A 20,393-nucleotide genomic window follows, 5' to 3' on the forward strand; every position below is an offset into this window, starting at 1 on the left:
TTAAAAGAGGTTGTCGGTTTGCAACACTCCTCTTTTTTCATCGAATGGTACAGTCTGATGTATCGCGCGAAAGTTGATTGGGCGTGACCTATGCCGGATGTGTCATCGTAGATTTTTTGGGGGGATTATAATTATTAAAATCCAACAAATTTAGAGCTATGAAATTACTTGCAATTTATTTTACCTCCCCATTACTGAAGTTCTGGTAAAATAATATTGTAGTGGAACATGTATTTATTTCACGCCACAAAATACTGTTCACTAAAGCAACGCCATGCGCACAGTCAGGGGCGGTCCTTGCTTGAATGACATCTTGGTCAAAGACCCCCTTCGGTCACCCCCTAACATTTAAGGCTCACTTTTACACTTTTATTCTATTGACTTAATTGCAAAGATTCACAAGAGACCTGATTTCACATAAAACCTATAATTTATTAATTTCAGTTAAAATGTCCACATAGTAAAACACCTCTATAGAAAAGACATGTGGCTTCACTTCAGAACATCAGGTGTACATGAATGTATTGCTTTGTGGTTCACTTTTCTTTTTTGCCTGACCATTTGAAACAAATAAATAAAAAGTACATAGGCATAAATTTACACATATTACATAAGTACAAAGCCTTCAACATGCCCTCCCTTGGATTGTGTTTATTCTTTTGGATCATGCAAACAGGTTTCTAACAATGGTGCTTTAAGGGAAACGAATTGTCACACTGAGGAGACAGAATTGAATGCCTCCAGGAGAGGACCATCATCTCTAGTGTAGCTCCTCTGGCGTCCTCGGGTGGCGACAATAAAATGTTTCAGCGCCTCTCAGAATAATGCCAGGTCCATAATAATCGTCATCACTAGTCGAACAAATTTGACATAAAAGTAGAACGTGTTACGAGTGAGACAAAACTAGGTGACTATTACTGACAGAATATAATGAACGGACACTTCACAACTATAAAGAGTGTGCAACTGTCAATTGCCTAACTCGTAATCTCCTACTAGTATGCCAAAGTTGGAGGGCTAAACTAGTATATGGACCTTCAGAACGGAACTCTTGAGCATAACAGTTGTCCACACTAGCAATCCATAAATAAACAGGGTATTAGGGAATAACTAATACCACAATGTAACTGCATTTTAACACATCACGTGGAGTGTGTGTGTTTGTAAAGAATTACATCAACTACCTCCGCAAGCTCTTTCTAGGTTTACAGTCAGCAAAACACAACAGCAAAGAATGCTAAAGGTATCTTCTCAAGTCATTGTTTCCCAAATAATGCTGGATGGTTTTATCTACAGTTGAATGTAAACAAAAATTCTATTTGCAACACGACCCTTTGAGTGTATCCTTGAGAAGATCTAACAACTTGTTCCAGGTTCTTTTCCAACTTTGGAAAGTGTCTTCTAATTGTTTTTGGCATTAAAATTTCTTTGACATCCATTTGACTTGCTATGAAAATACAAATATCCAAAACGCATACAAAACATTATCTTTACATATTGATGATAATACATGCTTTATGTTTTCAATCAGACACATTTCAGGAACATTAATACAATCTAGTGAGGTCCAATGCACAGCATAAAAAGTCTACACCCCCCTCTTCAAAGTTTTATAATTAATAAACATAAATATTTCACAATCAAACTCATGTTAAATGGTGTTGGCTGCGTGCCGACTCATTTAACATGGGTTTAATTGTAATTGGTTAATACTCAAGCGAGCCACATAAGAGGGTGTGCACACTTGCGCAAATACATTATCTCAATTGTCAAAAATAAAGCGCACTTAACATTTGAATAGGCATGTGTAGACTTTCTACCAACTGTAATAGCAGTTTCAAAAATTCAGTCTCCATCAGGATTAATTTGTTCAATTTTGATCAACAGTCAAAGTATTTATTCAAGCGTTGCTGTTTTAAATATTTTGGTAACCTAGTTTGGCAACACAAGAAGAAAACCACATTGGATGTGCGATAAACATCTTTTTAAACCAGTTTGACAGTGGAGTTGGAACAAGCATTGTTAGCAGAGGCAGTAAAACATTTGATACAATTATTGAACGTATTGCTTATCAGGCATCTACTTTCTAAAATGTTGCGCTGATGAACAACAAAAACAGGTCCCTCTGAAATTGCAACAGTGATCCTATGTGGGTCAATCTGAACCGAGTAAACCTATTTGACGGAGCAATCTGCACCTCGACGTTATTTGATAAGGTTGTTTCCATAGCAATATCAGGCGAGGTGAGAGGCCTCTCGATCAAGCTCGTTGAATTGCGAGATGAGTCATACTTGCTTCAAAAGGGACACAATGATCTAATTAAGAGAAAAATAGATTTTGTAGTGTTTTGGTGCCACAGGGGACTCCGTGTGACATTTGACAGAAATGATGTATAGGTCCATATGTGCAGGTAATGATGTTGTCAAGTCTATCTATTCATACGTAGAACCTAGTTCGGTGAGAAAAGTGCATAACACATGCATGGAAACAAGTAAAGCCCATAATTGCACAAACAATAGTTGTCGCGCATTCAGGAGAACTTGTGGTTTAAGTCAGTCAGTGCGTTCCTGTACGCTATTAAAGTGGCACTCCCTGCGTTAACAGTTTAACACGTGGCCAAAGGTCAAAATGTGGAGGTATGTTTGATGAATGCTTCAACACTGACTTGTCTCTTGCACGAGAAACGACAAAAATAAACACCTAGCAGTCGTGACAAGATCCTGAACAAACTTGTCGATACCCTAAAATATGAAGGTGACATCGTGTTGTCGCAAATTATGGTTGCAAACGCATGAAACTCTTCAATAGGCATATTTTTTTTTTTTTGTGTGTGTGTGTGTAACTGAAATGACGAGGCCATCGAGTCGCCGTTGACCTACTGATGCAACAGCACAAACAAAAAGAACATTCCACCTGGTTGACAGGCTCATAAATAACCAAATGCTCATCACAAATAAATGTCATATTTAGTCCAATAGATACTGTACAGCGTAATTACATCCTTCTCTCGTGGGTCAACTTGGCACCTCTACTGGTGGTTAGTTACTGTGCATGTGTGAGTGTGTGACGTTTGCTTGTTCAGCGTCCTTGAATGTCACACACACATATCAGTGCTTGCCTTATCGCAACAGTGCCGTGCTACTTCTCTGTGTCCGTGAAGGGGGGACTAAGCCCGCGGTTCTAGTTTGTGGGACAGCTCAAAGAGCGTCTGCTGATTGTCAATGATGTGCAGGTAGTGAACGCTCGCCCTCAACTCTGCGCTGTCCACGCCGATCACCTCATTGCCTGCCACACAAATGAACACTTTGTCGCAAAATATCAAATGTTATCCTTAGTGGAGGACTGGAACAGATTAATGTCATTTTTATTCATTTCAATGGGGAAAGATGATTTGAGAAAACCATTGTTAGTTAGAGTCATAAAAGGCATGCACAGATGAGTTCAGATCGAATGAACCAAACTTTTTCTCCTCACCTGTTTGCTCGCTTTGGCAGTGTCGAATCATTCGAACGGTGTCTGCGATCATATGCTGTCGGTGTAGAGAAAGATGTCGGTGTCACCCCCTGGCTAACTTTTTGAACTTCGATTTGCAGCAGTCGCGTGTATACGACAATCAGAGGCAGTTTGGAGAAGACACGTAAGGAAACTCACCAACTTCTCAAAGTTCACCAGGTTGTCATGGAAGGTCTTATTGCCCTCGTGGATAAAGGTGATATCTAGAGGAGCAGATTAAAAGTGAATTTCAGTTATTTATTACAACTATTTAATAAATGGGCTTAATAAATGATTACCTTTCAAGAGTAGGGGCATAAAAGGGATCTTTGGAGGTTTCATTCTCTTAAAAGCTTCTCTGTAGGCTTTGTGGTTAAGAGACGGATCCTGGAAGAGGAGAAGCACAAATGAAAGTGAGATGACAATCGAATCCAGACTGAATAACGAGAGCGTTTTGTCCTCACTGTGATCAGCTCCAACTCCGCAAAAAGCTTCTTGAACTTCCCGGGACATTTCTAACAAAACAAAACGACAACAAATGAGATGGAAAATACAAAGCAAGAGCGCAAATCCACACTCACCTCCCAGGTTTGGTTGAGTCGACTCACGGCCGCCGTATTGAGGCCCATGATGATGGCGAAAGCGGAGTTCAAATTCCTCTGAGCTTTGCAACTAGCGTAACACACAAAACATTTCGACACGGTTCCAAAACCATTATCAAGATTGTGCGTCCTTACTGAGCAGCGATCTTAATGAACTTTTTGAGCAGCTGCACTCTCTTGTTGAGCGACGTGCACATGAGGACCTCAGACATGACCCACTGCTGGACCTCGTTGCAGCGCTGCAGCAAGACGGAGAGCGCGGCGGTGTGGCCCCCGCCGGGAACGCGCCTCAGGGTGTAGTAGACCAGCTCTTGCTGCGTGACCACACATTAGCTTAGTCAGCAAAATGTCGTGTATGGCAATTGCTGCAGGTGTTGATAGACGGTGTCCAACAAATCAGTTTTATACCTCGTGGATGGACTTGAAGAGGGTCCAGTCCAGGTGTGTGAGAGCCGCGGCCACGTCCCACGTGTTGATCCCCAAAAGGCGCACAGGCCTCCGACTGAGCTCGGCGCTGTCCGTTAAAGAAGGCTGCAAACGGGAAAGGACGATTGTGTTGAGTGTATCTGTATGAAAGTCAAACATGATGGATTTTTTTGCCATACCAAGATCTCAGCCAGATCTCTGCGACAGACGACAAGCTTTCCCTGCGGGGTCAGAGACTCTGAATACACACAGTCGCTGGGCTGTAACATCCTGCGCTCTGCAGACGCAAACACAATCAGAGACAATTTCAACAATCGCACGCAGGAGAGAAGAGAAGAAATGTGTGGTGTAGGGATTTTCGGCACTCTGCCTGTTTACCTCCAGTGTGGGAGACCACAGCAAGCACCATGTCCTCTTCTGACCTGTCCATCTTCAGTCTCACGATTCTTAGCAGCTCGTGGGCCTCCAGCGAGGGATGCGTGTGGACGCTCAGGTAGGAATCGGTGCTTACGTAAACGCAGCAAATAACTGGAAGATGCACGACACAGAGACGTTTTTAATGTTTTTCCTCCCCCCCCAAAAAAGAAGCAAAGTGACTTTTACCTTCTCTTATCTCACATTGTGAACTGCGAAGTTGCAAACAGTTTTCCTTCAAACTCAACTGCTGGTGCATTTGTTTGCTCTGAAAGCAAAAACAGCAAGTCAACTTCTGCGACTCAAAGGCTGAGATTTTACAAAAAAAAAAAAAAAAAATTATGACACTTATTGAACGGCACTCCTCTTACCTTTTGGTTTGGTGGACAGTCATCCACTGTGCTGGAATCAAACATGCAAGCAGTGAGGAGGGGATGCATCACGCAACTAACACAAGCAATTGCACTTACTGTCTACGACGCAGAAGCTTCTGGAACTCTTTGAGGTCTTTCTCAAGCGTCGGGAACTCGTACAGATCTTCTAGGACACACCTGTAAAGAGTCTAACAGAGCAAGAGTGTTCATTCGGACTGTTTTGTAAAAAGAGTTACGACATAAATAAGATGGTCAATTAGTATTCATTAATAATATTAACTAATTTAAGGGGTTACAAAATAGCCCCGCCTGTCATTGTCATTGGACCCCCATCGCCTCCCATTCTAGAGTCTCATTTCTCTGTTACTAGGCAACTATCGCCTTGGTTGCACACTATACGCGATTATACCCATGCCAACCCTCGCACTTTGGTTTCCATAGCAACACAGGGATGAAGCCGCCAGGTTACATCGGGACAAATCCTGTTATTTGGCAAGTCTAAATGAACGTGGAGTTATTCACAGACGGGACATGACGTTGTTCATGGCGTGCGTCTGTCAGATTGTGGAACGTGAACTATTCAGTGTGTACCTTCATGAAACCCCGAACATGCTCCTCCTCCTTGAGGAAGTCCTTGTAGAGTCGGCTCCAGTGTGACACCAACTGCAGAACCTTGCGCTTCCTGAAGAGGGTATCCTTGCACTCCTCCTGGCCCCTGCTGCGTGCACTGCTATAGGTGAGGACAGGAGTCAAGGTGACAACATCCAGATGTGGCAGATTTTGTGTGCATTTGCATTGAAGGATATTGTCCCAGGAGAGCCTGACAGAGGTCAGAGGTGGACATGAAGACCAGGTAGGTTAACAGGAAGTCATCCAACAGCATTTCTGAAGCAGGACAAACACCTCATTAGCCACATTTTGGGATTATGCTCTTGGTTATCACGCATCACATTATTAACCTCAGTTTTGATTGACACCTTTGGTTGATCAATTTGTTCTACTCTACCAAATCACCCAAAAGGAACTTGCTTTTCTGATTTATGGCTACAGGTACATACTCCGATTCAATTCACAAACGTGTACAAACAAATTCTAAGAGCACGCAGCCAAGGGAAATATGTCAGAGCGAGGAGATTATCACGGCTCATCACATTTTAAGAGCTAATTACTTTGGCTCTCTGGTCTGTTTCGGAGGCTTGGTTTTGAGAGCACGTGAATATATATGGACCTGGAGGAGTAAAAGATTCAATTGCAATATTTTGTGGCTGAGAGAAATTGTGCTCCCTTAAGAACGGACACAGTATGTAGTGAGTCATTCCTGGCAGCGCTGTGCTCGGGGAGTCTACGTCAGAATATTCCTTCCACCCAAATATTGTCAGGCAGAGCGAAGGAATCATTTATAAACGACAGAGCAGAAGCCTTTCTATCAATAAGTCATGTCTTTATATTCATGCCCCTTTCACAACGTCTCGGAAGTGCGTTCATGTTCATTGTCCACCTGCCATCAAGCGAGTTCTCGAGCATTTGGCCAAAACATCAATATTTATGACTGTATGTCAATTCTTTGGGATTTCTATTCTGGGTCTTTTATGCATAAGTCAGAAAAAAGCCTTTATCTCCAATGTAAGCGATTTCCCCCCCACTTGGTCCCTCCATGCTGGGGGAAAAAAATAAAAAAATCACTGCCCCGTAGCTATCAAACTAAAACAATCTCTCAGTTGTGACTATTCTCTTGCTATGTTTGCCCTTTGTACACTCTTTGGGATGATAAATATCAATTTCCTTCCCCAACATATACCCTCTACATTTGCCTGCTGGCACACAAAGTCAAACACACACACACACACACACACACACACACACACACACACAAACAGCACGCAGAAGAATAACTCATCCAGCTCCGACCTTGGGGGACTTTATTTTCCCGTGAGAGGGAGAGGAAAGAGTGCCTGCGTGCTGAACTAATCACACTAATCCGAGGGTGTTGTTTGAGCGTGCGCTATTATGCGCATACATGTGGATGGGTTGCTCCCGCCGTAAAAGCGTGTTCCAGCCTGTTCAAAATACTGTACTGCAGAGGTTGCATACAATGGGACGTTGATCTTCTGAATTCCTCCAAAAGGTGTTCGGTGACCTTCCATTTCTTTAAGATCCCATGTTGTAATCCAGCAGTTCTTTCCGCTATTGTGCATATCATAAAGCATTGGCGCAGGGTTGTTGCTAAGCAACAGTAAATGAAAAAAAAATATGTTTCTCAGACATATGCAATCATCGAAGGGTCATGGTTCGAGTCCCGCCGCGGGCAAATTGAAATCTGACTAACTCAAGTCCACAACCCCAATTACTGCCATGATGCCATTGGGCAAGACACCTAATAGTTAATCGAGTTAATTGATGCAGAAAGAATATGAAAAAGATTATTAATAGAGCAGTGTATCAGAAACATACACAGTGAAAGTTTATTATCTGCTCTGGGATCAAAATGAACTTTGGGCTTGCACAATATTTGATTATTTCTTTTTTTATTATCAAAATGAATAGTGCTCACTGAAAGATCGACCTTCGTATCATTGCACCGTCTAGCTTATGATAAGACTCTAAATGGTGTCGCAATCAACAGATTTGCAATGCGCTTCTCAGTGATGGCGGTGATGATCAATGATGTCATTGAAGATGGCATCACCGCAACCTTTGTAACAGTGCCTTGCAATGCTAAAATGCATCACAGATCAAAACTACCATCACGCCGCACCGCTGGCCCCGACCGACAACCTGAGTGCAGAAAAAGAAAACGCCGACAGCACGGGCGCGCGCACACGTAAAACGTTCGGGCTGATCCGCTTTGCAAAATGTCCAAAGAAGATAAGAAAAACGTTAATTTTGTCCATCGGGACAAATTCCTGACGGAAATGTTCCTGAAAGCAGAGAAGGCGGTCAAACCGCATACGACGTTCCAGGTCAATCCGTTCAAGAAAACGTACATCCTTCCAGACAAACCCACCAACATGGACCCAACAATAGTGATGGCCAAAGTTAAGCAGAACAATTCGGCGGCTGCGGCCAGAGTCAACAAAGGAACGGACCCGAAGACCAAGATGGAAGATCTGTGGGATCCTGAAGCGGAAGAGGCTCGTCAAATATTGCTCAACAACAAGCGCATGAAAGAAGGCCTGGATGAACAAATGAAAGAGAAGCAAAGGCTTAAAGATGATGAGAATCGTCTGAAGAAGGAAGAACAAAAAATGATCAGGTGCCTGGGAGAATTATACGAGCAGGAGCTGTCAGAGTGTGAGCAGAGTATGGTCGAGGCCAAAAAGAGATTATACAAAGAAATACAAGATGATATTGCGGATTTTCGGCAGTTCCAACAAAGAGAGGCGCACAGAGAAAAGATGGAAACCAAACGGATCGCGCAAATACAACTCGACTTACTCCACACTTACTGGAAAAGAAAAATGACCAAGAAAACGTGCCCAAAGGGCGGTCGGAGTAAGAATATGTAACCGGGATGAAGGCGCGACTCTCCGGTGGCTTCCGAGGAGAACGTACAGCAGTTAAATTCAAATATATTTGTTCGACGGCAGTGGCGCGAAGCCGCTTTACCTCAAGAAAAACATAAGATGCGACTGGATGGACTTCAAAAATAAGTCACCCAGCAAAATGGACAAGAGACTTGAATGTGAGCCACTATGTACTTGATGTATTAAATGATTAAGTTTGCATCTTTATATTAGGCTTAGCATATCTTTAACCTTATTTTAGCATAAAGATATGCGCCAGCTTTTCTTGCATTGGTAGCGGACACACAAGTCAATGTTTGTTTATTCTTCCCAGCTGTTTTTGCTAACTACCTTACTAAACTATCTTCTGTCTAAAATTGCATTTTTTTCCCCCACCAGCTTGTTTGGCTTGACAAACGTCTACTTCAGACATTGTGGTCTTGTCCCTCATCGGGCCCTGTTTTATTTTTTCAAACAGTTTTGCGCCGGCAATGTCTGCAATCGGGAGTGGTTTGACAACCGCCATTGGAACCTCTTGAATATTTCTGTCGACAGGTGCTGACATGGCTGAATGACTGCGAATGAGCACCAGAATGTGGTGTGAGTGTTAAATAATACAGCCGCACACAAACATGCAGTCAGGGCGGGTGGCTGGGTTGTTCCAACTTGTTGCCTCTCATCCAAGATTGCGAGCCATGAATGGCAAGCTTGCTATTTATTGTTCTTGGAAACTCGAAAAAGACTCGTTTGGAAAGTAGAAATCAGTTTCAAACTCACCGCTCTCGGTGCTCTCAGGGGTCCCTCTTTGGTCATCTAATCGCAGGTCACTGAGCAGATGCTCCAAGATTTTCAGCGGCGTTCCGGACACCACCACATATCTGCAAGACGAAGACCGATAAGAATCCTCCTCGCTGGAACACGAACTCCAACGCCCGTTCCGGTCATTCTCATCTTCATCGATATAACGGAAATGGGGGACGTCGAATGGGCGGGCAACGTCGTCGTCATTTTTGGTGGATTCCTCGTCGTCTTCGCTGTCTTCTTCGTCAAAGTCTTCCTCTGCCTTGGCAAGAGTCGCTTGATTGGAGGTCATCCTCATGACCTAATTTAAATTTGGAGCTCTCCTGTGGGGGAAATTCCTGCTGGCCATGTGCCTTTGTCATCTGCAAGGGTTCCTCTGAGAGCAACACTAGACAATTGGGCGGGAACTGTTGCTAAACACACACACACCCACTTACTAAGATGTTGACAACACTCCCTGACTTGTGCTTTCAGTCACAGACGAAACAAAAGAAAATTCACTTGAAGCAAACCTACAAAGCTTCACTTAGATAAATATGTCAATGACACATGGAGGGAGGTAAATACACACCTTTTGTCTTCTTCTCTGGACCCGCCCCCCGATGACGTAGGCGAGGGCCGTTCCGATGGCGACGTCAGTGACGATGTCACCCTTTGCAGCACCAAAACGTCCCGTCCTCGCTCCTTCAGACAAACTCGGCCGAACACCTCCTAAAAACACCCGCCAAAAAAAACAACAATCATAAAATGCTTGTATAGTCTTGCTCAGATTTTGCCTCTCCAATTTATCTTCTGGATCCCTCAGGGGAAACGTTGGATGACACTTGTTTGAAAGATAAAACCGCAACGCGGCTGGCACCAGATGACACCTTCAGCGACGATAAAAGCGAGTACAACAGCATGTGGACAAAAGAGGCATAACAAACAGGTGGAGCGAGCGGATCAAAAGACGTCAGGAGCAGAAGAAGAGATCAAGAAGCATTGTCTCTTCTCCAGCTGCTCTCTGCACATCGGCAGCCCCGAGGGACCTGAGAGACAATTACAATCTGCTCCAAAGTGTCCAATTTCATAGTTACTTGCATTTACAAAAGTTGAGCTCTTGATTTTGCTTTTCACAATCACACCGGGTCAAAAAAAAATCAGGATTATGTAAGTGGTATGATTATAAATACAAGAGTGGTGGGAATGCGCTGCTACATTGTAAATAAACGAGCAAATTGTTGCTCTATCCGATTAGACGTTTAGACATCCAAGAACAACAGACGCCATCCCAAGAATGGCGAACATGCACACAAAAACACAAGATCAAAAGCAAGTGTGCAAAGCTTAAAGTGGTCATGCTGTGTGTATGAATCTCACAAGAAAACACACCCAAATGATTAGAGGGGCGCCAGATAAGAAAACAAATTTAGCCCAAGAGTGTATGGAAGGCAGAGAAAGTATTAAAAAAAAAAAATACACAGTAGGAAGTTGAAAGGCTGTGTGTGAGGGGTTATGGCGTGTTATGTAATACGGATTAAAGGAAAGGGAATGGAAAGTTGCGCAAAAAAAAAACAGTGGAGAAGAAAAGAGCACTTAAATTATCATCGGATCTTTTATGAATACTCAAACATGCCATCATCACTTTTAATGATCTAGTAGAAATTCAAAATGGTTGTTCTTTCGGAACAGGAAAGCTGCCACGTCATTTGTTCTCAGCTAACAGGTGTGTCGCTCCGCCTTTTCCTTCCATTCCTCGCGATCCCTTCCTTCAATTCTCCCATCTGCACGTCCTTTGCTCGACTCTCCCCCACCCTTCCTCACTGTCTCCTTTTGTGAGTGCCCGAAAGTCATTTTCTCTTTCCTCTCTTCAGTGGGTTCAAGCCAGGTCCTTCCCCCCCGCAACGGCCCAGAGATTTGGATTTGCGAGAAGAGACGGCGTGCACCTGCTATGTCGCGCACGGGGTCACGCACACTCAATATATGTGGACGTACTGTGCAGAGGAAAGGCGGGCCTCATGAAAAGTCCGAAAGGAAACGCGTTGTGGTCCCGGCCAATTTCATGCCAATATGTGTGTGCGTAGTCATATCTGTGTTGTGATAGCTCGAGGGCTAAATTCCTGGAAATGATGGATAGGAAAATGAAAACCCAATACGGGTAGGCAGTTCCCACACGTGCCTCGGCTACGAGCGACGAGAGGCGCCGTCGGACTCGACTGTACTAAGTTAATGGTCGGTGAATAGAAGGCAGTGATGCGCCGCAATCCACAACACAGACACGTGAATCATATTACTATGGCAACAGACCGTACTGGTTCTATGGGGCTCGGCTGTCACGGAAAAAGAAAGTAAAAATCGAGTCGCCATGACAACGTGGTGAAAGCAAAGCAGCCAAGGTTGCTTTGAGTGCTGCGCAACTCGCTCATCGTTGCTGAGATTCTCTTGCGGACCCTTTGATGTCTCGGCTCTTATTTCATTAATATTTCAAAATATGGTCTCCCTGTATATTTGCCTCAACTTCTGCATTTGTCCTTTCCAGAGCCAGGCAAATGTGCGGCGCCTTGCTCAAGGGCACAATAGCCCTGAGTGCCAAAACCAGTCAAGCATACACCGCCAATATTTGCTAAACCCTTCCGACAGGTTCCTTTTTTGATGGCACATTTTGGACTTAGATGATATCATAATGAAATCATGAGGCCTGGCTGATGTGACATGTGGCAGATGTCAGAAGCGCACGTCTTTACATGTGTGAGCAGACTTCCTTTCGCTTCATGTCTTGCCCTCGGGTAATCGGAATTAGTTGGCGCACGGCTTCATTAACCCCCCCCCCCCCTCCTCCTCATTATGTGAGCGCACAGTGCAGCTAACACGGCACCAGTGGTGCATGAATACACACGACACGTCTAAGCTAATACTGTATGGACTGTAGTGTGAAGCATTAATTCACACTAACATTGACATGAGCCGGTCAAGTGTTGGTTAGGACTCACCGTTTGGTTCCTGTCAGGTAACCGGTAGTTGTGGTTCTGCAGAAGCCGGCAGCCATCCTTGGCCAGACGCTGAACGGCTTCCAAGCCCAGTCGGCTGGTCAGCTCCTCACGGCCGCACACGGAGCCGCCGCCGTTGCTGCCGCCGCCGCCGCCTCGCAGAGCACACACGCCGCCCAACTGCAATACGGGAGGCATGAACATGTATCTCAAGCCACAGTCCCAAGACATGATGGAAAAAGTCACAGTTTGCTTGCGGAATGGACGTTCAGTGCCAAACTGCAAAGTTGGGTCTGATCCAGAAGTATGGGATCACTTTCACTAAGCCCATTTAAGGGAAAATGGAAAAAAAGTAATCCAAGAACTCTTTATCTACGTCTCTAAAGCCTCATTATTCCAAATGCTATTCATTTGACATTCTAATCGGTAATTCCCTCTATCTGTTGCATTTCTCCTTTTGTCTCCATGTCAGCAGATCTGGCGCAGCCAGAGTGAGTGCGAGTGATTATCAGACTAAGTGGGCGGGGGGGTGTGTGTGTGCATGTGTGTGTAGGAAGAGTGTGTGCTGGCTTGTGCGTCCCTCTCGTCTAATCGGGATTTTAACTGTGTTAGCTTTGCTAAATTAAAAAGTGCAAAATTATCAATATGTTGTTTTTAAAAAAAAAAAAAAAAAACTTTGGGTGAAAAAAGTATGCAGAGGAAACAAAAGCATAAATGATTATAAATGTGTGTGTGTGTGTGTGTGTGTGTGTGCGTGCGTGCGTGCGTGTGCGTGTGCGCGCTCCTTAGTGTGGAGTATCAAATAGAATACTGTATTTATTTTTTTTAGGGAAAGAACGGATGTGATATTTAATTTCCTTAAGAGTTAAGTAACCACTTCCCATGTGCTTATAGTGGAGGCTTAGCATGGTGGCATCACTCCCACACATTCTGTTTACTAGGAAAACACCCCCTACCACAGTTCATCTGGAGGAAGGCCTGATAACACACACATACGCACACACACACACACACACACACACACACACACAATGTTTGTTTGCATTGTGGTGTCACACTGTTTCTCCTTATGTGTTGATACATTTGTGAAAACATAGCACAAGGGAATTAAGTTACAAGCATCCAGCCTTTTGTACTCCTCTATTGACTCTAATGAAGACCGGCTCGAAAATAGATGGGCTGATTTACCGGGCTGGACTCCGCGCTCGGTGAGTGGACGTCCTGCTGGCTCGTCTCCGGCATGTCAGAGTCCTGCTCTGATACTGCAAACAATCAGATACAGGAAAAAACATGGAACTTTTTTTTTTTTTTTTTAATGCAATGCCACGTTGTCGGAAAATACACTCGTACTGAATTTACTCACAAGCTTTGCGTGTCTTTCGGGCAAGAGCAGCAGCCAACTCATTTTGAACCTAATGGAAATGGCGAGAGAGAGAAAATTGAAGTGTGTAATAGTGCACTGGACTCATTTAGCAATACACACACATTTATTGACTTACTGTAGAAGTGAGCCTTTCGAGGGCTCTCATCTGGAGGATCTCACTGCAGACATCCCGGTTTCCCTCAGAGTCCTCTTCTGACCTTGGAGAGACATACAAACAGATTCACTTGTTTAACTGTATAGAATTTTGATCCAAGTATTGACCACCACAAAAAAAATTAATTGGTATATTGCTAATTTAATAAAATAGCATTTCTGGCATTTTCCGTCTGTGTTACGAAATGGAGACTTGAGTGTTGAGCTCGAGTCTTCAAAAGCAGCATTTCCAACAGTCTCTCGCAGATGTGACACACCCACAGAACAAATTTGCATATCATTTGGATATCAACAGATCCCAGTGGAAGGAGCAATTGTTATGGAGGAAGAAGGATCAGGCTGTGCGTGCGTGCGTGCGTGCATGCGTGGAACTGAAGCAAATTGCTGGATAAGCTTTCCTATCAAAGTACACGTATGTGCTCATAACTCACCAAAGCAAAAAATACTCAACACAAACGGAACGGTATTAATGTGAACATTTGGAGATCACAAGTAAAGCAAAACATGTCGCTCATTTCGGTTTTTACTAATTGTCTTTATTTATTTAGCAAGGTGTATTTGGCCACGAACGACCAAAGTCGCCGTGGCATCATTAGATTTACCCGTACGCAGTCCTCGGAGGAAAAAGTGTGGACAACTCCGCCTCGGGGTATTTGTATAATTCATCCACAGTGATAGAACGCGTGATGACTGCAGCGGGAACAAGATTAAACATATTTTGAGAAATAATTTAGTGTTGCCGTAAATAATCCAATGGGTTATAATTAACACCGTCACAACAGCACGTCTCCTTTAAGAAAAAAAAGAAAATCCAGTCGCAAATTTTCATTCCACCACTTTAAGCGAGACAGACGGAGGACACGGAGCAGTAGGGGGTGAGCTCGGTGGAGGGACGGCAGATGCCAGCAGAGCAAAAATGCAGCAATCAAAGAGAAACGGCGGTCAAAAGCGCCAGACCGAATGAGGACGTCGAGTACATAATCGCATCTGTACCGAGGATCTGCGCACATTATTTGGCCCAATAGTTAGGATAAAAGGAGTATGAACTTTTATTATATTCCTTTTTTTAAGCAACATACAAGGCCAGAGGAAAACTGGATATCAACAAGAGTTGCAAATTAGCCTATTGGCTGATTTTGGCGCCACCTGCTGGGCAACTTGGTAATAATGCATGACTTAAATGAGTTGAGGAGCTCCACTTGATCAAAAGTAGCGGAAATTCCTTTTTTTTTGCGACTTGCAGCAAATAGTCAAGTTTAACTGTACACGCTCAGAAGTACCTTTTCAGATGGGGGAAAAAAAAAAAGCTGACGTGGAGTGGTGTTTTTAAATGCCACACACACTACATTTGCTCATTTGACAGATTGAGTTCAGTGGCAGCCTCAGCAGGAATCCCGGAACACACCGGAAAGGCAAAGCAAAGAACTTTAGCTGACACCCGCTCGATGTGGAAGGGGTGTCACACCAAGGATTTACAACACTGAAAAGGGATTTGGAATTAGAAAAAGATATTGGAGAGCGCGTGAGGGATGTTGCCGTGTGTCGGGCAGGATATCCACAAAACTTTCATTTACGTAACACGATTTTTGTGAAGACTTACGGGCTGCTGGGTCCGTCTCCGGAGCGAAACTGAACGTAGGGCGCAAGTTGTAGGAGGAGCCTAACAGCCTCCGGCCAATCCCCTTCATTGGCACGAAACTCACAGGAGCTCGAGTCGCACTCCTCAAAACTGAACTGGTAGTAAGTGTTGGAGTCCGAGAAGACGACTCGCTGGTCCACTGCCAAGACGACACGGAGTCATTTAGATCATTGAAACAATACATAACAATATTCTTCTTATGTGCAGATGATATAATTTCAGGTTTACCGGACAGGAGGACGCCCAGCTCCAGCAGCACCTGCCAGACGCGCACAGCGGTGGTCCGACAACGCACGTACACACATTGCTCACACAGCCACTGCACCAGCTCCACGCCCACATAACTGCGCCTGTCAGATACACCAACGTTCAATTTGTGCACACAAACACACAAAAAGAATACGTGCATGCTGGAAAAAGTGATCTTCGTATCATTTTTTGCCGACTGCTTGGGGCAAAATCCTTAAAGCGACATAAAATAAAAATAAAAAAAAGTGTACCGTATGATTCTGGCCAAGTGTATCTTGTCTTTAGCTGGGTATGGTCCATGGGAAAGGAAACCATTTCTCACAGCACGGCCAGCGCAGGGAAAACTCTGGGAGCATGACTGAGACACATGCAAAAACAGGTCATTGTGTTGCTGCAATTTGTAAAAATGGCCTAGAATGAGGCCCAAGGTGAAAATGAGCACTGAGCTCATCTTGTATTGAGGCCAAACAAACCTCATGACATCATTGCTGTGTGAATGTGTGTGTGTGTGTGTAAGCCCTCACCTTATTTACCGTCGGCCCAGCACTTGGTCCGGGGATTGTGTCAGGTGATTGCTGTTCAAAAACGAAACAAACACACACGCTGCTATGAGCTGTTACGCACGTGCAAACGGAGTCAACACAACTCCAATTTGAGAAAGACCAGTTTTTCCAACACATTAGTCACAGTGTTTACAATGCAATAACCTCAACAACCGCCTCTTTTGTGATTCACTCCTCAAAACGGCAGCTTTTATTTGGTGTGTGTGCGTAAGATGACGATCTGACCTAAAATCAAGGAAATAGGACACTCTTTTACTCTCTGACCAATACAATTCTTAATATGTATCACCATCACACCATGTTGTAAAGCTCTGGGCACACCCATGATACCAGGAAATAGGATCTTAATCTTTAGGGATTATTATGGCGGCAACTGATTTTATTGGCACACTGAAATGAAAATCCGGTCATAAAACTGATTGAGAAGTCATACAATGGCATCAAGGATGCACAACTGACAATAAATAGAAAAAAAAAATCCAATTTGATCACTCCACATGGATCTAAAAAAAAAAGTCAATGAATATACATGACACGGATATGAGCGTGACAGACGGAGAGGGAGTGAAGTGAGCTGAGGAGGGATGGTTTTAATTGCGTTCATTAAAAGGAGAACATGATGGAGACAGAGGGACCAATGTACCCGTTAACACTAGAAGACGAGGAAGTCGAAAACATCACAGCGGCGACTTCGCATCCACTTTGCCGATCAGAGATTTGATTTTCAGCAGTGATGAGAGCAGACTGAGAGACTCTCACATCCTCCTCGCTCGATTTTATCCCTCCATCTCTTTGTCTCATGACTGGGGAGCGACAAGCGTTCCCAAAGTCTGCTTCTTTTTTTTTTACAGTAGTACACACTCAAGCTTTTGTATTGGCGCTTTGCCGCGTTCTGAAGATGCGCCTGCAGCAAGATTTAAGACCCTCGGTGATGATTTTATCACGTCGTTTTAACTGTCATGCGTGGGCAGCGAATGATGAATGGATGTTGTGGTTTTCTTCACACATGCTCGAAGATGAATTCATTGACACTTTAATTGAATCGACATATATGTGCTACACACATGATCATTTTGTGTGTGCAATAGAACCTGAAGGTGGTTGCCTTGACTACCAGAGTGCGAAGGTATGGTGGTGTCTTAACAGCAATTCGAGTCATTATGGAGCAAAGCGCATACATGCACATTTCCCCCTGCGACGGTCACGCTTGGGACAAGTCGTGACGTGGGTACTAACCTGCCTGATCCACGCATAATTTGAGTTGGAACGTGCAAGCATCAAACGCGGAAGGAGCTCCACATTCCGAGATACTCACGCTTTTCTTCCGCAGGTGCAGCCCGTGTTTTAGTAGTCCCGGGAGGTCCCGGATTTTGTGCTTGAGCTGAGCTTGGTCCCGCGCGCTCCGGTTCCAGCGCAAACCCGCGAGCAGGCCGTCCTCTGCGGGCTCCGAGTCGTCCATGATGGCTAGCCGGACGCGAGCGTGTGTCCGCGTGGAGCTCCTCAACAGGCGCACCGTCGTCGCCGGTGGCAGTTCGCCATTTCCCTCCCCTCCCCGGTCTCCTCCTTCCTTCCTACCTTTCGCCTCAAGCCGAGCTGCGGCGTGCCGTGCAGCTGCAACGGTTGAAGGGTCGCGCGCACGTTTAACGAGACACTTCACTTGTTCTGCAGCACGGCGCACCTCGGGTTAGCGAGCAGCGTGACTAGGCGTGCGCGTGATTGGGGGGGGGGGGGGGGGGGGGGGGGGCGTCACTATTCATTTGGATGTCATTGCAATTTTGCCTCATATCATTCTCTGCAAAAATAATATTATCTTTCAGTAGAAGGCTTTGCACATTGATTGCATATTTTGGTCACTTTCCAATCTTGGTGGATGCTAGTCTATGGGAAGTACTTTTCAGTTTGTAATTGCACTTTGGTCTTTTATGTTTTCCATTCATGTTTATTGTGCTCTTTTATGTTTAGGATGACAGTAGTGCAAAGAAGCAGCAGCTCCTCTTTCAGCCTCTCAACACGGCAGTCATGCTTCACTGAAGATAAAGAAGATATGTCCATGAGGCGTTATTATGAAGACAAATAATAAAAGGTTTTCATTGTGCCAAGTTAACAAAATGCTTCGATTTAGTGTGAGTACTTTAGCCCCCTTTCCAAAGGTAAACAAAGGTCGTATTATCTGTGTGTGTGTGAATGGTTGCTGCTGCTATACATTCCAGTTTAACCTGAAGCAGACGGCAGGTGAGCTGAAACATGAGACAACTGTTTGGTCTAGTTCATACGTGGCGGCTACCTGTCTTTTAAAGATGACGTATTGTGCATTTTGTTTTCCCACAATGAACAATAAATGTTGTTGAAGTAGTAGAGAGTGTATTTGCGAGCTACTGCAGGGCCGGAACTGGTTAGACGGACGGATTGAAGCATGCTAGCCAGACGGGGCGGTTACACACATAGGCACACTTTCTCTCAATGAATTTGACTCTTGCTTTGGGCCTTCGCCACAGATTGAAGAGGAAAAAAAGTACAAGTGAACATGGTAAGGAAGAGAACTTGACAACGCGGATGACGTGACATGCTGTGCAGAGTTCACCACTGGTGCACTTGTATAACTCAGACGTCAACTCGACGTTTCTCTAATCTGGGATAATTAGCCTGTTGCAGAGAGACAGATGCCAACATCAGAGATGCCAACACTGTACAGTATTGCAATATTTGGTGGAGTAAATAAAAATCTATGTTCAAAACATGTTTGTTTTTTTCCCCAAAGCCTCCAGTGTATTACAGGTACGCTTTTTAAGGCTCTATGGAAATATACAAGCAGGGAGGCAATGGGTCCCAGTTTTATAGTCTTTGGTATGACCCGGCCAGGGTTTAAACCCACAACCTTCCAGTCTCAGGGCGGACACTCTACCACTAGGCCACTGAGCTTATGGATTTCAACATCCATAGAAGAGAAAAATCATAGAGAGAGCTGAAATCAGCAGGCCAGCAAAATATATATCAACACAAACGGTGTTGGTAAAGAATGAATCCATGACCCTTGTTAGGATACGGATTTTAGCTATTGATCTGACTCCAAATTGTGATCAACACTTAACACAAAAATTGCCATGTTCTAATCCACACACTGGCGCACCTAACAATTTTGCGAGTTCGTTCTGTCAAAGAGAAGACCAGTAGATCAATCAGACCGAATTTACCAATTGTTTAATCTTGTCAAAGCAAGCTAATACAGGCGCCTGGGTCTTGGGTCCTTAACACAAAAACTCGTGTGCCTTCGTGACCAGAAAAGACGACACGTTCTTCTGGGTTGCCCAGTTTTAAAGAAACACAATATGAATATTCAAACATGCAAAAGATTGTGTGGTGATTGGTCGATGGTCTGTGGTCATCTCCTCCTCGTTTGGGTTTTCCCCTGCTCAGCACAGGTGTCTGGACCACAAAGACGAGTTGTTTTTCGCGTTCCCATCGGCCTTGAGATATGCTCCCTTTCTGGACCTCCTGTTCCACAATACTTTGAAGAAAACAAATTCATGTAGCCTGCACATTCCTTTCCACTTATTAAGCGACCACACTACTACTAGAAATTATTTTGATATGGTTATATGTGTCTAACGAAGCGTTAATCAAATGTGTTTGCAAACTGCCAAAAGTACATTTCCCTTTACCCTCTACTTCTCCTGTAATTAAAGTAAACCAAAATTGGGCATGTCAAGTATTGCATGTTCATATATGTCACATAATGTTAAATATGAGAACATAACATATATTCTAGAATATTCTAGCAGCAGCTTGAAAGTTGAGTGAGGTTTTTTTTTTTTTTTTTTTTTCGGACA

At 44.1% G+C, this 20,393-nt stretch overlaps 1 protein-coding gene and 1 long non-coding RNA gene across 2 annotated transcripts; one reads left to right on the forward strand and one right to left on the reverse strand.

The window, feature by feature from the left end:
• Nucleotides 1-411: 411 nt before the first annotated feature.
• Nucleotides 412-18,209, reverse strand: rapgef5a (Rap guanine nucleotide exchange factor (GEF) 5a). The gene is made up of 26 exons (XM_061266665.1): nucleotides 17,882-18,209; nucleotides 16,528-16,578; nucleotides 16,255-16,361; nucleotides 15,983-16,104; nucleotides 15,716-15,893; nucleotides 14,078-14,159; nucleotides 13,942-13,990; nucleotides 13,767-13,840; nucleotides 12,582-12,758; nucleotides 10,184-10,323; nucleotides 9,589-9,689; nucleotides 6,115-6,193; nucleotides 5,900-6,044; nucleotides 5,405-5,496; nucleotides 5,306-5,336; nucleotides 5,124-5,202; nucleotides 4,899-5,048; nucleotides 4,700-4,797; nucleotides 4,503-4,625; nucleotides 4,230-4,408; nucleotides 4,074-4,164; nucleotides 3,957-4,007; nucleotides 3,792-3,879; nucleotides 3,652-3,716; nucleotides 3,475-3,529; nucleotides 412-3,285 (listed from the first exon to the last, which is right to left on the reverse strand). Exons 1-26 carry the CDS (start codon nucleotides 18,023-18,025, stop codon nucleotides 3,167-3,169), a joined length of 2,670 nt encoding a protein of 889 aa, XP_061122649.1. The 5' UTR covers nucleotides 18,026-18,209; the 3' UTR covers nucleotides 412-3,166.
• LOC133144182 (uncharacterized) lies at nucleotides 18,138-19,301 on the forward strand. Its single transcript, XR_009710611.1, has 2 exons — nucleotides 18,138-18,249; nucleotides 18,529-19,301. It is a non-coding gene; the product is annotated as an uncharacterized LOC133144182 (long non-coding RNA).
• The last annotated feature ends 1,092 nt before the right edge of the window (nucleotides 19,302-20,393 follow it).

The sequence above is a fragment of the Syngnathus typhle genome, linkage group LG20 (assembly GCF_033458585.1).
Source record: "Syngnathus typhle isolate RoL2023-S1 ecotype Sweden linkage group LG20, RoL_Styp_1.0, whole genome shotgun sequence".
In the NCBI taxonomy this organism is placed as follows: Eukaryota; Metazoa; Chordata; class Actinopteri; order Syngnathiformes; family Syngnathidae; genus Syngnathus; species Syngnathus typhle.

What these genes read in the sequence shown, in the direction of transcription:
- rapgef5a (XM_061266665.1), bottom strand. Translation starts at nt 18,025, where the DNA reads ATGGACGACTCGGAGCCCGCAGAGGACGGCCTGCTCGCGGGTTTGCGC. An exon ending in ATGTTCGGGGTTTCATGAAG is followed by an intron (nt 5,497 to 5,899) that starts GTACACACTGAA and finishes TTGCTCTGTTAG; the next exon opens with ACTCTTTACAGGTGTGTCCT. An exon ending in GACTCAACCAAACCTGGGAG is followed by an intron (nt 4,008 to 4,073) that starts GTGAGTGTGGAT and finishes TTGTTTTGTTAG; the next exon opens with AAATGTCCCGGGAAGTTCAA.